Source organism: Perissodus microlepis, chromosome 12, assembly GCF_051167445.1.
Source record: "Perissodus microlepis isolate ML-2025 ecotype Zambia chromosome 12, ASM5116744v1, whole genome shotgun sequence".
Taxonomy (NCBI): Eukaryota; Metazoa; Chordata; class Actinopteri; order Cichliformes; family Cichlidae; genus Perissodus; species Perissodus microlepis.
In genome coordinates this window covers 17,116,751-17,133,331 of record NC_140472.1, presented here as the reverse complement: position 1 = coordinate 17,133,331, position 16,581 = coordinate 17,116,751, and the positions used below count along the sequence as shown (strand labels likewise).

Below are 16,581 nucleotides of genomic sequence, written 5' to 3'. Positions count from 1 at the left end.
TATTTCAGCTATAATTTCAAACGGACTCTCATCCTCTCACACATCCGGTGTTCACTTTTGTTTTTCTTATCTCTCAGGTTCAAAAATGTCATGTTCGACATTTCGCCCACTGAGGAAGTTGGAGACTTTGAGGTGAAAGCCAAGTTTATGGGGGTCGAGATGGAAAAAGTCCAGCTTCATTTCCAGGTAAACATTTCCCTTCAGAAAACTCACTCGTTAACACTTAATCCTGGTGACAAATGGTTGAATTTCCCTTTCTTCTCTATGGACTACTGGCAGGAATAGTCATGGAAATAAGCCAGCACAGCATGAGCCTGACTTAAGAAAGAACTTAGCGATGTATTTTATTATGATATAATTTGTAGCGTATTTGTAGCACCAGCGCATTAACAAGTCGGTTTGATGTTGGCAGGATCTCCTTCAGCTGCAGTACGAAGGCGTGGCGGTCATGAAGATGTTCGACAAAGCCAAAGTGAATGTCAATTTACTCATCTTCCTCCTGAACAAGAAGTTCTACGGAAAATAAAGGAGAGAAAAAACAGAGTTGGGAGAAACCTGGTCGTGCCTTTGGACTGTACTGAGTTTGTTGAACAGCACAAAAATGTCACACGGTGCCGTGGTTTGTTTCTTCTGCCTATAATTTGATGGATTGCACCAAAATGAAACTTTATCATCCACTTTGTGTACCTATATTTTTTTTCTTTCCCACGTGGTGATTGTAAATGTAATATATTTTGAAGAATTCAATTGTGATGTTCGTGTTTCTTGTTCAAAAGAGAGAAGTTTGATGGAAATGTCAGACGAACCAGTACGGTCTTATTTCAGAAACTGGAGCGGCGCAGCCTGCATGGCTGTATGAAATAATGTAGTGCCTTTTTAATGAAAGAATTTAAAGACACGTGTTTTTAATTAATAAACATTTGAACATTTTAAAAGCTATATGTGATGTATTTTTATATGTAGTTGTTGCTATATAATTGATGGCTAATGCTTAAACAATATTCATAATAAATTGCACATTCCAAACCTTTTCTCCTTCTTCTTATCATCGTTGTTATTATTATTATTATTATTATTATGGGTAGTAGTAGTTGTTTTGGTGCCTTTGTCATGCATTCATATTCAGTGATGTGCTTTTCCCTTTGGTCTGGCAACCTTTGACCCTGTTGGAAAAACCTACTCGGGCTTTCGTTTGGCTTGAAGATCCACGTCACTGTGACATTACTCATGGTTTTTGTTAAATGATAGGAAATGTTCAGCTGGAGAGGAGGTGGAGTTTCCTGCCTTTAATAACAGCACTTTCAGCAGCTCTTCAGCAAACATAATTTCCACTCTCCTGCTAAATATTTGGAGGATTTACAGTAAAGCCATGCATCACCTCTTAATTTGCTTGTTTGTATTTTCTGTTCAAAGCTCCGCGCTCCCATCTGGAAATGGTAAGTAATTTTCCTAAGACTTTAAGATGATGATGATGATGATGATGTCTACAGTTTGCCTTGTACTCTCTTGGGGCTCGAGTAAACTTTACGTATTTGTATCTCCCCCAGAAACACATGCAGGATCGGTTTAAACATTTACTTTTAACTAGATCACTGCGCAGGAAGGAGTGAATGAATGTTCAAAAAAGTGATCACAATCTCGCTGCAGTAAAGCAAAAAAAAAACAAGAGGGTTGGAGTTTTTGGTTAATGGTAGCACTATTTAGTAAGTACACACCTTTACTTCATTTTATTTCTGGATATCATAAAATTCTTATGTTTTCAGTAATGTTGTTTTGCTTTAACCATTTATTCATACAGCAATTGAAGCGTTGAGCCTGACAAAATAAATTTTAAAATAACCTTTTTAAAGGGGGGGCACATATTTATTCTTAGAGCAATTTAACTAGGAAAAAAAGCATCCAACATGTCATCTGACAAATATACAATCAGAATTAAATACTGGCCCTGAATGTTTGTGGTAAATTACTTTAACCCTTAGAGGCTGCTAAAAAATTAAAAGAACAAGCCCATACACTAAAGCAAAAACAAAGCTCAACAATGTTCTGTGAATAAATAAATAGGTAAGATAATATAGTGACATTTGATTCTCTTTCCACTTCAAGAGACTCGGTGATGTCACTTCCTTGGTGCTCATGTCAAGAACATTTCATTTTGTAGCAGGTAAATTGTATAGCGTTACTGGGTTCAAAGCAAACTGGAGGATGTGTAAATATCGGTACTTCATAGAATAAATTTATTTATAGTTAAAATAATGTGCGTATAATTGTATTTTGGCACTAAAAGTTGAGTAATAGTTACATTTTCTATACATTTAAAATCGATTTAAATTGTAGTAATGGTCAGTGGGGACACGGAAACGTGTGATCTCTACTGGTTAGTCAACTAATTAAAACAAAAAAGTTGAAATTTTATTTATTTATTTATTTATTTGCAGTATTTTATGAGAAAACACTTGTTTGTTTGTTTTTAATGAAAATGCATTCATGTATTTTGAGTTAACCTTTGGGTAATTAAAGCGTGCCCAAGAGAATCACACTCATGATATGGATGCATGTAATAAATGTATTGTAGAGTTTATTTTACTTAACCGGACTTTCTAAAATAATATCGGGGCATTAGGACGAGCTTGAACCTGATGGATGCATTTAACAATCTGGTCAGATAAAAAAAAAATCTGCTTTTCCAAACTGCTCCCAGTGTAAATGTTTTAGAGTGTTGTGCATCCCTTTGGCGTAACCACATTTCTGCTTCATTTTCCTGTTTCTTTTAAGGCTCCACTCCCTTTCTGCGGACTTTTTCTGGCCACTTTGTAATGGTTGGAGATGATGCAGCAGACTACCTAGACCTGTCACTCTTAGATGATGGAGGCTCAGGATCGACGGAGTCCAGAAAAGTACACCCCCCTCACCCCCATCATCCCCGGAAGCACTATTATGTCTCGGAGGAGACCAAAGCATTTCTCGAGGGTGGCTTGGCCACACGTTTCATCCCCACCGTTTACATCTTCGTCTTCATCATCAGCGTGCCCCTTAACCTTCTTGCCATGGTGATGTTCGTGCGCCAAATCCGTCCCAAGAAGCCGGCGGTGATCTACATGCTCAACCTGGCCTGTGCTGACCTGCTGTTCGGGCTGCTCCTTCCCTTTAAGATCGCCTACCATTATCACGGCAACAACTGGATCTACGGATCCTTCATGTGCAGAGCCGTCACTGCTGCCTTCCACTGTAACATGTACTGCTCCGTCCTGCTTGTGATGTGCATCAGCATTGACCGTTTCCTGGCTGTAGTTTACCCCATAAACTCGCTCATGTGGCGCAGCCCTCAGACGGCTTCAGCTGTGTGCGCTGCTATGTGGCTCTTATCCCTGGGAGGAGTGTGCCCCCTGCTGATCTCAGAACAGACCTTACATATATCGTCCCTGGGCATCACCACATGCCATGATGTGCAGGACGTAGGAAAACTACAGTCTTACTATCTTTACTTCTTCCCCATCTACTCCTCTGTGTTCTTCTTCATCCCTTTCATATTCACCGTTGTCTGCTACGTACGCATCATTCAGGCTCTGGCTGAAGCCAACGTGGAGAACCGCTCCAAGAAGACTCGCGCTGTGGTGATGGCTGTGGTTGTCCTGCTGGTGTTTGTGGTCTGTTTCACCCCCACCAACATCATCCTCATGGTTCACTACGTTCAACTGGCGCACAAGGCTAGCAACAGTTCTTACCAGGCATACCTGCTCTCCATGTGCATAGGAAGCTTCAGCTGCTGTCTGGATCCGGTCCTCTATTACTTCGGGTCCTCTCAGTGCCAGAAGCAGGTGGTGGCTCTGCTCAGATGCAGGCGACCGGGACAGGGCGGGATCGGCTCACACACAAGCAGCACGAGAACCAGCAAGTTGACAGAGAGCAGCAGATCGTGCAAAATGGAGAGCGTTCAGACTGAAATGGGGAGCCATTACAGCAGGCTGATGGCTTAAGACACGAGGACTGTAAAACTGTTCGGCTCTCAGCCATATCCACACTATAACAGATTACTTCTGTGTTTGCTCGAACTGTTTGTTATCAAGAAGAGCACGAGGTGGATGAAATATGAAACTTGATGTGGTGCCGACTTTAGACCCCAGTGGTAGTGCTGGGTTTATTTGTATCAGAACAAGCACATTGGTAGCATCAGTGTGTACATGCAAGCAGTTATCTTCTGTTATTTTATAGTCATAAAATGTAATCACCACTTTGACAGTGTGGAATATATTGGATTCATTCCACAATAAGAAAAACATTTTAACAATACCTTTTTATTTTATATTCAACACATCTGTGTTTCCAGTGAATAATGGGTATGACAGTTAGTGCACTGTTAATAAAAACAGTTTTAATAACTGTGTTATGATGTGACAAAAACAGCTGTCGATGTGGTTTTCCCAACACGATGCCGTTACAGTGAGTAAATATTTAAAGGAGATTAAATCATTTATAACTTTGCGTCCTGGCATTCATGACGTCAGAGCATACAGACAGCACATACGATAACACTGTATGTATTTTCTTTTAATGCATGCAGCTTTGTGGATCTCGTCGCCTCCTCTTTATTCCTGCGTGCTCTCCTTGTCGTCAGGGCACAGCTCTGCAGGAAAAAGAGAAACAAAATGTGACCGTTTCCCTGAGCAGGATGGAGAACGGTGGCCTCATTTCCTCACCGTGTGCATTGTATTTTATGGAATCGATCCAAAAATAATGAAGACCTAAAAACTATTGCACTTAAATATGATATTTCGCAGGGCAGAATCTCCACCCTGTGGGAGTTAAAACTCTGTCGTTGGAGGTTTTTGGATAGCTGCTGACCTGTTTTGCCATCATAGCTGTGGTAGTCATCTGGGAAGTTCAAGCAGCCAACTTGTTTTTTGAAAATTTCCACATGTTTTGGATCGATTTTTCCTGTCCTCGCTGCAAGCAAAGAGAGAATGTCAACATCCAGGTTGAAGCCCTGACTTGATGTGCTGAGAAGTGCAGGACTCACTGAACTGCAGGATGTATCTGCCAGTGACGTCCCCATTTCGGAAGGTGTCGGTCCACAGGAGGCAGTCAGAGCAAGTCTGCAGGATGTGCCCTTTGTGGTCTGACAGATTTTCTTTCAAAGTACAGCATTGGGTTACTATACGAGAAATCTATTGTCTGTTGTGAAGACAAATTCATCAATCTGTAGCTCACTCACTGCGAAATGTGGTAGCAATCCCTGAGATGGTTGCATTTACCTCCCCCGTGATGCACCGGTTACTGAGAAACAACAAGGCGTGGCAGAATCTGGCTTTCACAACTAAATTTAAATGTTTCGCTTTTAATACTGAATTGCATTAAATACATAAGTCTGTTTAACATATTGAAATAACATTATCACCAAACTCACAAGCAGTGATCTCCCCATCGCAAAGTCACAGTCTGATCGCTGGAAGTCGGGGACAAGTCTATCCAGGAGCTTTTCAGAGACTCCAGTGCTTTGTGGTACTGTTTGGGGTCGCCAGCTCCCATCACATAAATCCATTTTCCAAACACCTTGATGCACAAAAAAAAAAAAAAAAAAATAAGGTCCTTACATGTTTTAAAAAAACTCCAGCATCATTGTTGTAAATACGACAGAGAAAGCAAACACACTAGGTGACTTACCTGTTTGGGGTCCTCTGGCATAAAAGGCTTTACGAGCTCCTTACAGTCAGGTGCAGATGCAGCAGCCAGTGCAATGAGAGACAACAGGAATACAACAACAGGCAGAGCCATGGTCAGCCACAGGGATGTTTGCCGAACCTGTAACAGAAAACGTCTAACTCTGATTCATTTTCCCTCCGGGCTTCACACAAAAAGTTGTTTCTGTGTGAGTGCTAATCCTGAAGGAGGGGGAGGAGAGGGTCTGGGGGTGGAGGGGCTTTCTGCAGGCCCAAATGCACCAGAGAAGGTTTCCTAATGACCATGCATGCAGTTTTCTTCTTCTTTCCCCCCTCTTTTTCTTCTCAGCACTGAAAGGCGAGCTCAATAGCCCTCTGTTGCCCATGCCACTGCTCCTGAATGAACTCAGGCAAAGTGCCACATCTTGTCTTGGGCTGTTGAAATCTTTCAAAAAGGACCTGGAGCAGCTTTTCTGCAGCAGAATGAAGGATGTTTCCCCGTGGGGGCGTTCTGGACTCTGTGTGGTGACGGTTTAAGAGTTTAACATCTTTTCTCTTCCCTCTAACACTGATGTTATTCAGTAACAGTCTTTGTTGATGCTTTGGGGGACAGCAGTGTGATGGTGATCAGAAAATAAATGACTAGAACACAGACGGAGAAGTTAGAGCCCTTTTTATTTGCCGCGCACAACCAGTGGGAACTAGTTCGTACAAATACCACTAAAAGGATTTAAACTGGGCATTTAGACATGATTTTTCTTAGCTGGAAAGACAACATAGTGTATTAAAAAGTTATTATGCAGCACAACATTGTATGGCAGCACATGTAGATCACACTACAGCACTATTTAGTACATTTAAAGGAAGATTTATCTGGGTGTTTACAGAGCTGTGGCACCTCTTTGCTCTACTTTACTGCACATTAGGCTCTATCTCAGGTTGCTCTTTCTCTGTATTCTTGACGGCAGTTGACGCGGTCGCCCTGCCATCAGGACAAAGATCTGAAGGAAGAGGAAATCACAAAATGAGAATAGTGTTTGTGATGGTCACACTGGATACTGGAAACACGCCTAAATGGCGGCTGACCTTTGCTTGTAAAGTGGTACTCTGAAGTGAATTTAAGACATTCTGCCTGGTTCTTGAAGGTCTCCAACTCAGAACCCTCCAGAGTGCCGGTCCGTGCTTTTCAAGAAAGAAAGAAGAGGACGGGAAAAGAAAGGTGGTTATTTAAAGCAGTATGTGCTAAATATTAAGCTGTGTGTTGCTGCTAAAATACGAGGTGAAGGTTTGAAAAACGACTTACTGAACAGGAAGAAGTATCGCCCCTTTGACTTGCCGTCAGGGAGGAGAGTGGTGTCTTCAGACAGGAGGCAGTTGCTGCAGGTCTCATAGTACTTCCCGTCATGATAGGAAGTGTGACCATTGATGTTATCTGTGAAAAAAAAAATAAAAAAAATAAACATAACTCTGACTGTAACCCCCAGCGATTAAAAGAAATGAAACCTGCGGCACACATCACCAACTCAGTGAGTCAGAGCAAAAATACCAGACACATACAGGTGGTGTGACTTGTCATTCCTGAGATGGTGGCGTTCGCTATGCCCTGAAGACATTTATTTTCATTCCTGTGTTGAGATAACAACAACAACACTTTACTATACACTCTCAACTGGGCCGCATCAGTATGTTCACACATGAAACACACGACACTCACAGGCGGTCAGCCCAGTAGATGGTGATGACTCCGCTCTCCGAGGACGCTGACACATCCAACCAGGAGCTGTTCACTGACAATATGTCGTCCTTCAGGCCCGGATCGTCCCAGGATGCCACGTGAAGCACCCACTTCCCATAAATCTTCCCGCACACAAAGAGAAAAATAAAATGCAAATGACTCTCATGACTGTTTCTGTTAGATGTGACCAGACTTTATTTCTCAGCAGAATACAACTTTCTCTCATAGCCTGGTTAGAAAAAAAGTGTTGTGAAAATGTATTAAATTATTGTTTTACTCTGCTGTGACTACAGACACGGCATTTGGCCTCCCCAAAAACATGGATTAACCCAGAGGTAGGTGAGTCCCTTTCCCTAAGTTAAAAATAAATAATCATACAATTTTACTTTGCAGCTCTTCTAAATCATAATTTTTCTGCTTTATAATCAGTGAGAACTACTGTGTTGGAATCTAGTAGGGGACACATTAATGTAGCTTACATGCAAGATTCACCAGCTGCACAGGACAGTAGAAGTGCTCGATGCACATGGACGCAAACTTCCAGCTATTACTGACCAGCTGAAACTTTCTTTGGTTTTTAAAAACTCCAAGGAACATTTGCTTTATGCTGTTGCAACAGTAAACAGACCGTGCAGTTTACTTAAAAAGTGAGTGAGATTAAAATCAGTATTAAAATTATCTGTAAAATATTTCAACCTGCAACCTCATTACATACAGCAAATAGCTTGCTGCTGTAGGGTGAACACACGTGTTTGACGCTGTAAATAGTAAATTGTAAAAATGTGTTTACAGAGAAGCAGAGAAAGAGAAAAAAATGTCCCATGCTGACATGAACTGATGACCTTCAGCATACGAGGGAGGACGAGTATGCCACTGAGGACGAGCGAGCAGGACTGTGCCAACCAATCAACAAATGATATTCAAATGAGTGAGGGTTTGAAATGAGAGCAGTGACCCCGTCTCTCTGTCTATCACAAAATTACGTATATAAAATGGGAAACAAAAGTGGTATTCATCTGTTTAAAAAACTGTTAGCATCCCAAGACATTGCTCTACCTATCTATGGATTTTGGTGTGTGTAGACCTTAAAGTGAGGTCAGGGGAGCGAGTTAAAAAAGGTTGGGGGGATTTTTGTCCAAAACTGGTTGGAGATAATAAACAGGGAGTGAACGGGAGTTCAAAATGCCATTCCTCTGAAACAAACGGCTCCGGTTCAAGAAGTATGCATGTGTGGGAAGGGCTCCTTGAAAAGAAGACAAGCGTAGCTGTTTTGAAGATAAAAGGATGGCTGAAGGGTGAAAATGATGGTCACAGCGGCAGGTTAAACAGAAAATTTTCAGGCGAGCTTTGGTGCTTTTCGCACTCTGACCTACTTAGTTTTCACTGTTGCTCTGCAATACACATGAATGGGGGAGGGATTTGAGAGATATCTTTGTGACATCTTTGAAAATAATTTAAAGACCTTAGAAGTTACTGTGGAAAAATGCGATATTGTTTTTGGCACGTTCGTGATATTCATCGTGGTGTGACAACGACGTCTGAATGGGCAAATGACGTGAAAGAAAATGGGTCCAGAGGAAGGAGAGTGACAGCAGAAAAGTGAGAGAGTGCTGCCTCTCCATTCAAAGTCAATGGGACTTTATTAATAGAAAAAGTGGAATATTTCAGAAACTGCATGAAAATTTTGAAATCTGAATAGAAGCACGCAGGACATGATTAAGCCCGTCGTTTTGGCGTATGAACAGTGTGTCTACGGCAAATGATGTGAGACTAGTTCGCGGATGAAGAATAATAAGAATAACATATACTGGGATCTTTACTTTGCAACAATCCCACCAATAACACAAGATTCAGCTATTCAGTTCACATTAATATGCATCACTGTTATGACTGCTTCATAACAAATGGTTGCTCATACTCACGGGGCTGTGGCTGTCCAGCACCAGAGGCTTGACCAGCTCTTTACAGTCCGGTTTAGATGCGACGCCCAGGGAGGCGAGAGCCAGCAGAACTATAACCTGCTGTGCAGCCATGGTCCAGACAGCAGGCGGCCAGGGAGCAACACTAACCTCAGGGACCCCACTGCCAGCTAGAGCCTCCTCAAAGGGAACTGAGGGACATGTTTTGTAACAGTGGGCTGGGCCACACGTGCACACATACACACACACACACACACACACACACACACACACACACACACACACACACACACACACACCAAGCTGTGCACCCATCACTCCACAGGACATTATGTTGACTTATACTAATTTCATGCAGACTTATGCCGAACCAAACCATAATAACACTTACTGTAAACTAATATATGTTGTGAGGAAATGCTTTCTGTCACCATAACGTGACTTTATAATCACATTAATAATTCTCTCACTCCCTCTCTTTTCCTTCCTCTAGTTTCAGGAGGAGTCTTTCACTTAATGCATCCAGTCAGTCGGGCTTGTGTCCCATTTATCTTGTTATATAAGAGCCAGCTGGCAAAGTCTGAATAGGACCTCCATCCCCTCCATCTTTCAGTATGCGAGCACCTCCTTGCACAGCCTCTCTCACACTAAACAAGGCATGAAAATAAAAAGAAAGACACACACACAAACACTCATCTGTTTTTTTAACATGTGCAATGTCTTTGTGACAGGGGATTTTTAGTGTAGTTCTCCCCAAATTTGGTTGAATTCCAAGCAGAGATACACTGAGCCCCTTCACTGTAGTCCTGACAAATGAGCCCCTTTGGAATGACCTCTGACTTCAGTGGGGTCCTCTATTCATGTCAGAGGGATAAAACACAGCCAAACTATTGACTAGCATAGATTTTAACTGTGGGTGGACGTGCCAATCCTTTTTCTCCTTGATATCAAATATTTAGCTAATAAATGCATTAATATTCTCTACTTCATACCTCACATTTCATAAAAGACTATTCCTGCACAAAGGACACATTAGTAGTTCAGAAATACTTATAATAACCACCATACAAATTTCTCCTTCTTTTTTCCAGCTGCTGTGGCATTTTCTCCCTTGTTGTGGTAACTAACTTTGCTTATTTACAGATTAACCTTTACAACCTATTCTAGTCAAATTTGACCTTGTTTGACATTTTTCATCAGTAAAAAAAACCCCTAAATGTCATTCTTTTATCCTGACATTTGATGGCTTTTCCTTCTGAGTGAAGGAAAATACAAACAATTTAAAATACAAATACAATTTTTTGTATCTATTCAGATACAAAAAACCAAGGAAAATTATGCTTTTAGGGAATCTTGAAACTGTATATGCCATGTCTGTATGTATTTTTAATCGGACAGTGGTGACACTGAGTTCAAGGAAGACCTCAACACTGCCATGAGAAATGAACTCAAAGAACTTTCTTCCTCTAACTCTCATTCACCCAATACGTCTCTCTATCCATAACCTAACATTCACATACTCAGAAGACAGAGTTCAGTATCTTGTTCAAGAATGCTTTAATGTCCAGACCAGAGAAGCCAGTGATCGAACCACTGACCTTCTGATGGGTAGATGCTCAACCTCCTGAGGCAGAGCCGCCCAAACATGAGAACAGTCTGCGTTCTCAAATCTCTGAGCGCAGTTTCCTGCAGGGACAGACACACGCTGGTCTTTGAAGGATTATGAGAGAACCTCCATCCCATCATCTTCCACTCATCTAATTCTGGGTTGCAGAGGGGCTGGAGCCTATCCCAGCTATCACAGTACACCCTGGACAGGTCACTTATCAGTCGCAGGGCCTTAGTTAAAGTGTGACTTGTAGTTAAATGCTCTTTGAGTGGTACAACTAAAAAAAGGACTACATGAATATGAGTACATTTCAATTGCACCTGCAATGTAACAAAATAAAAACCAATTAGAATAGCTCTGAATGCACATAATAGTTTGCAATAAGCAAGATTTGAGTTCTACGTGTTAATTAATGTTGATATTTATAGATGGTAGTTAAGAGGATTTTTAATTATTTTTAAAGATATAGCAGAGTCGACAGTGTTTAATGCCTGTAATGGTTATACATATAATTCAGTCATTATAGCTTTTTGTTTTCATGTCTTGGGTAACACAGAACATGATCGTATGTGAAAACAGATGGTTTTCTCCAAAAACAGCGCATCTGTAACCGGAAGGTCGCCGGTTCGATCCCCGGGCTCTCTGTCCAGGTCGTTGTGTCCTTGGCAGTGTTGGGACTAACGCGTTATTAAGTAACGCGTTACAGTAACTACGTTATTATTGTGGTAACGAGCACGGTAACTAGTTATTATGCCCAAATCAGGAACGCGTTAGTCGTTACTGGGATTTAGATAGGGTCGTTACTCGTTACTTCGTGTGGTGGCTATCGCGGAGCTTCCACAGATTCAGTAACATTAGCAAGTGGTGGAGGCAGCAGGTGGATGAAGGAAAAGGGACGCAGAAGGAAAAGAGACCCGAGGCGGCCGCCGGTCCAAGTGTGAACTGAACTTCAGGTAAGAAGTTATGACCTGCAGTCTCTCTGGGTCAGATATAAACCAAGTTTAGGTGGAGTTTATTTTCGTTATTCTGACTTTTTCCGTACTGCGTGCTAGCTAGCATGACGGAGTTTCTATACAGCTGGGTGGGTGCTATGAAGTTAATGATGTTGCACTTTATTTTGTTCATAAGTTATTAGAGTTGCCAACCGTCCCGTCTGGTATTCAGAGAAAATATTACGCGTTTCTTATTGAGGTGAAAAGGAACAGTTTGTCCCGTAATTCAGCTACAATGAAAAAGACACAAAGCTGGAGTTATTCTGTGTCTTTGCTGCACAGCTGCCTCTTCTCCTCTCATTCTCTCACCCTCCCTCTCCCGTTTCTACTTCAATCATGAAACTGATCAATGATCAGCTGATCGGCTCTCTTGTTTGTTTATCGCCCACTTTGCGCCGAAAGAGGAAACCAGCGGATGTCGCGCTAAACAACAGCAGCACGTTTAAGCTTGATCGGCTGTTGTTAGAATTTATTTAATATTAATTTCTAGTATCAGCTGATGTTCGCTGGAGCCACAGCTGTAAAGCTGCTGGTCATAATATGGTTTGGTTATCTGGTGAGAGGGAAACATGAAGATGAAACCAGGAGATGTCCTTACTGAATCATCAGAGCTGAACAGGTGATGGAGAAACAGGTTTACCTTTTAGGTGACATGAATGAGTTGAAGGGAAGTTATGAACTGTTTCTGAGAGACAAATAACCCCAGGATCCTTTTTTAGGTAGCTGACAGCTGGTAACGTTGCAGGGACGGGTCTAGCAAAGTGTTGCCAGGGGGCCAGGTAGGGCATTAACAGGGAGAGGGGGGCACAAAGAAATACTTTTCTTTCTTATTCTCATTTAAAATGTCAGGCTTTTAAAAATTAATTATCTGAATCTTACAACAAATGATTGATAGATTGATACATATATACCATCAAAACAGTGAACATCACTGTCACAACAGTGTTTATTTTCATTCAAAGGCTTTATGATTTTTCCTATAATGGTGGGCCAGTCTCTAGTCAAAATGCCCGGGCCAATTTTCTGTCCCAGTCCAGCCATGTATGCAGCTCATCTGCAGTCTGGTGTTACCTACATCTTCCTATTCAGAAGGCAGAATTTCCGAGTTCTGAGTACAATCGAAAGCACCACGACTGCAGTTTTTGTGTTGGATGTAAAAGGCGCACATGACGCTGTGATGTAGGCTAGAATCATGGCAGCAGTCAATGACGGTCCAGGCGTGGGATTTCTCTCGTGGAAATATGCACATTATCTTTTCCTTTCTATTGGTAGGTGGCACAGTGCACTTGTGGCAAGTAAGCAAGCTAGAAGACTGGCAAAGTTATGGAAGCAACACATTAACAAGAGAATTCTGAGTAAAACCAAAGTTACTTTCCCTAGTAACTAGTTACTTTGAAAGTAACGAGTAACTTGAAGTAACTGAGTTACTTTTGAGAGAAGTAACTAGTAATGTAACTAAGTTACTATTTTAAAGTAACTTACCCAACACTGGTCCTTGGGCAAGACACTTTACCCTACCGCCTACTGGTGTTGGCCAGAGGGGCAGATGGCGCAATATAGCAGCCTCGCCTCTGTCAGTCTGCCCCAGGGCAGCTGTGGCTACAACTGTAGCTTGCCTCCACCAGTGTGTGAATGCGAGAGTGAATGAATAGTGGCATTGTAAAGCGCTTTGGGTGCCTTGAAAAGCGCTATATAAATACAATCCATTATTATTACTGTTGACCATAATATCCTATTAGAGCGATTAGAACATGCTGTAGGTATTACAGGTACTGCACTGCAGTGGTTTGTATCATATCTATCTAATAGACTCCAATTTGTGCATGTAAATGGAGAGTCCTCTTCACACACTGAGGTTAATTATGGAGTTCCACAGGGTTCAGTGCTAGGACCAATTCTGTTTACATTATACATGCTTCCCTTAGGCAGCATCATTAGAAGACATAGCATACATTTTCACTGCTATGCCGATGACACCCAGCTCTATCTGTCTATGAAGCCAGATAACACACACCAATTAGTTAAACTGCAGGAATGTCTTAAAGACATAAAGACCTGGATGGCCGCTAACTTTCTGCTTCTTAATTCAGATAAAACTGAGGTTATTGTACTCGGCCCTGAAAATCTTAGAAATATGGTATCTAACCAGATTCATACTCTGGATGGCATTACCTTGGCCTCCAGTAACGCTGTGAGGAACCTTGGAGTCATTTTTGACCAGGACATGTCCTTCAACGCACATATTAAACAAATATGTAAGACTGCTTTCTTCCATTTGCGCAACATCTCTAAAATTAGAAATATCCTGTCTCAGAGTGACGCTGAAAAACTAGTTCATGCATTTATTACTTCCAGGCTGGACTACTGTAATTCATTATTATCAGGATGTCCAAAAAACTCACTGAAAAGCCTTCAGCTAATCCAAAATGCTGCAGCAAGAGTACTGACAGGGACTAGAAGGAGAGAGCATATTTCTCCTGTTTTGGCTTCCCTTCATTGGCTTCCTGTTAAGTCCAGAATTGAATTCAAAATCCTGCTCCTCACATACAAGGTCTTAAATAATCAGGCCCCATCTTATCTTAATGACCTTGTAGTACCATATCACCCTATTAGAGCACTTCGCTCTCGCTCTGCAGGCCTACTTGTTGTTCCTAGAGTATTTAAAAGTAGAATGGGAGGCAGAGCCTTCAGTTTTCAGGCCCCTCTTCTGTGGAACCAGCTTCCAGTTTGGATTCGGGAGACAGAAACTATCTCTACTTTTAAGATTAGGCTTAAAACTTTCCTTTTTGCTAAAGCATATAGTTAGGGCTGGACCAGGTGACCCTGAATCCTCCCTTAGTTATGCTGCAATAGACGTAGGCTGCCGGGGGATTCCCATGATGCATTGAGTTTTTCCTTTCCAGTCACCTTTCTCACTCACTATGTATTAATAGACCTCTCTGCATTGAATCATATCTGTTATTAACCTCTGTCTCTCTTCCACAGCATGTCTTTTATCCTGTCTTCCTTCTCTCACCCCAACCGGTCGCAGCAGATGGCCGCCCCTCCCTGAGCCTGGTTCTGCCGGAGGTTTCTTCCTGTTAAAAGGGAGTTTTTCCTTCCCACTGTCGCCAAAGTGCTTGCTCATAGGAGGTCATATGATTGTTGGGTTTTTCTCTGTATCTATGAAGCGCCTTGAGGCGACTTTTGTTGTGATTTGGCGCTATATAAATAAAATTGAATTGAATTGAATTGAATTATTAATACTACATACACAATACTCACGACTATAACCATGGACAGAACTAGAGAATAAAAACTAGTAGGACTTAAAATAAAAGGTTACTATAAATAACAAACTCAACCTACAAGAGATGTAATATAAGTTCTAGATAATACATGTAAAATGTATACTTAAGAATCAGTCTGGAGATATTTAAACAGAACTTGAAATCTGACAAACACAGAAGAATCAACTGTGAATTCGAGGCACTCTACCTGTTTCCCAAATACATCAAGGTTACCAGATACCATACCACTTTTTTAAGCACTTTTAAAAAGAACAACAGGGCTGAAAAAATAAAATCACCCATATAAAATAAATCATTAACATCAACAGAATATTTAGGTTTTTATGTATGAGTTTACAGACAAGCAGCCACAGAATGACAGACTTCGAGAGATTTATACAGCTTCACAGCTCTGACAGTCATTGCAGAAACAAACATTTCTACTGAAAGTGACTTCAGTGGAGGTTACATAAGAGAGGGGGTGGGCAGAGGGGCTGGTTGGACTGTGTAATAGGATTATGTAAGGCTGGTTTCAAAAGAGATAATGCTTCATTTGGTGTTTGTTGGTGATGCGTGTGTGCGCGTGCTAAATGGTAAATATTAAAGGTTAGGTTTACTAAGTGGGCTAAGTGGGGAAAATTAGCATAAGGCTGCAATCACAAATATGTGCCGATGGTAGATCATTTGCAAAACTTGCCACTTCTGTTTCTTGGAAATAGCATTTCAATTCAGACCAAGGAGATGCAGCTGAAGGAGAATCCATCCATCCATCCAGCTTATCCCAGCTGTCACAGGGCAAGAGGCAGGGTACACCCAGGACAGGTTGCCAGTCTGTAGCAGGGCTTGAAGGAGAATCAGTATTTTCTTTTGTTGTTGTTGTTGTTGTTGTTTTTTTTTTTTAAAAAAAGGCTAACTTTTCAGTTAGGAATTGCTGGCTGGGGTCGCTGTTCCTTGGATGAATCTCTCAGGTGGAGTGCAAGATGCATCCAGACAAGGCCTGCTGTATCAGCACGATGTGTGTTTAACAGGTATAATGTGCAGAAGAACATAAAACAGTATTCACCTTCAGAAAGGCGTTTACTATCTTTACCACATACTCATCACTTATTTATTTTTTTGCTAACCACCACACTGCAGTATGGTGTGATGGTGATTATCACTGTTGCCTCACAGCAAGAAGATCCTGGGGTTGACTCCACCATCTGGCCAAGGCCTTTCTGTGTGTTGTTGTTATCTTTGTTTGCGTGGGTTCTTTGCAGGTACTCTCGGTTCCTCCCACAGTCCAGAGACATGTAGTTAGTGGGGTTAGGTTAATGCGAATGTGAGTGCAAATAGCTGTCTGTCTCTCTGTGTTAGCCCTGCTACAGACTGGTGACCTGTCCAGGGTGTAACCCGCCTCTTGC

The 16,581-nt window shown here is 41.7% G+C and overlaps 4 protein-coding genes across 4 annotated transcripts in view; 2 read left to right on the top strand and 2 right to left on the bottom strand.

The window, feature by feature from the left end:
• iqgap2 (IQ motif containing GTPase activating protein 2) overlaps positions 1-1,026 on the top strand; it is a 36,476-nt gene extending 35,450 nt beyond the window's left edge. The window contains exons 37-38 of the mRNA XM_084947422.1: positions 78-186; positions 413-1,026. Of these exons, the coding sequence (XP_084803548.1) occupies positions 78-186; positions 413-526 (223 nt within the window). The 3' untranslated portion in view covers positions 527-1,026. The remainder of the gene's footprint in view (positions 1-77; positions 187-412) is intronic.
• A 70-nt stretch (positions 1,027-1,096) lies between these two features.
• f2r (coagulation factor II (thrombin) receptor) lies at positions 1,097-5,483 on the top strand. The gene is made up of 2 exons (XM_084947424.1): positions 1,097-1,436; positions 2,773-5,483. Exons 1-2 carry the CDS (start codon positions 1,370-1,372, stop codon positions 3,972-3,974), a joined length of 1,269 nt encoding a protein of 422 aa, XP_084803550.1. The 5' UTR covers positions 1,097-1,369; the 3' UTR covers positions 3,975-5,483.
• LOC146376047 (uncharacterized) lies at positions 4,273-5,961 on the bottom strand. The gene is made up of 6 exons (XM_084947428.1): positions 5,659-5,961; positions 5,402-5,547; positions 5,210-5,271; positions 5,015-5,125; positions 4,840-4,941; positions 4,273-4,621 (listed from the first exon to the last, which is right to left on the bottom strand). Exons 1-6 carry the CDS (start codon positions 5,767-5,769, stop codon positions 4,584-4,586), a joined length of 570 nt encoding a protein of 189 aa, XP_084803554.1. The 5' UTR covers positions 5,770-5,961; the 3' UTR covers positions 4,273-4,583.
• Positions 5,962-6,310: 349 nt separating this feature from the next.
• LOC146376046 (uncharacterized) lies at positions 6,311-9,502 on the bottom strand. The gene is made up of 6 exons (XM_084947426.1): positions 9,312-9,502; positions 7,369-7,511; positions 7,212-7,279; positions 6,958-7,086; positions 6,741-6,836; positions 6,311-6,655 (listed from the first exon to the last, which is right to left on the bottom strand). Exons 1-6 carry the CDS (start codon positions 9,420-9,422, stop codon positions 6,567-6,569), a joined length of 636 nt encoding a protein of 211 aa, XP_084803552.1. The 5' UTR covers positions 9,423-9,502; the 3' UTR covers positions 6,311-6,566.
• Between the last annotated feature and the right edge of the window lie 7,079 nt (positions 9,503-16,581).

What these genes read in the sequence shown, in the direction of transcription:
- f2r (XM_084947424.1), top strand. Translation starts at nt 1,370, where the DNA reads ATGCATCACCTCTTAATTTGCTTGTTTGTATTTTCTGTTCAAAGCTCC. An exon ending in CGCGCTCCCATCTGGAAATG is followed by an intron (nt 1,437 to 2,772) that starts GTAAGTAATTTT and finishes GTTTCTTTTAAG; the next exon opens with GCTCCACTCCCTTTCTGCGG.
- LOC146376047 (XM_084947428.1), bottom strand. Translation starts at nt 5,769, where the DNA reads ATGGCTCTGCCTGTTGTTGTATTCCTGTTGTCTCTCATTGCACTGGCT. An exon ending in CGATGGGGAGATCACTGCTT is followed by an intron (nt 5,272 to 5,401) that starts GTGAGTTTGGTG and finishes GTTGTTTCTCAG; the next exon opens with TAACCGGTGCATCACGGGGG. An exon ending in CAGCTATGATGGCAAAACAG is followed by an intron (nt 4,622 to 4,839) that starts GTCAGCAGCTAT and finishes TTTTTCCTGCAG; the next exon opens with AGCTGTGCCCTGACGACAAG.
- LOC146376046 (XM_084947426.1), bottom strand. Translation starts at nt 9,422, where the DNA reads ATGGCTGCACAGCAGGTTATAGTTCTGCTGGCTCTCGCCTCCCTGGGC. An exon ending in ATCTACTGGGCTGACCGCCT is followed by an intron (nt 7,280 to 7,368) that starts GTGAGTGTCGTG and finishes ATCTCAACACAG; the next exon opens with GAATGAAAATAAATGTCTTC. An exon ending in GCGATACTTCTTCCTGTTCA is followed by an intron (nt 6,837 to 6,957) that starts GTAAGTCGTTTT and finishes TTTCTTGAAAAG; the next exon opens with CACGGACCGGCACTCTGGAG.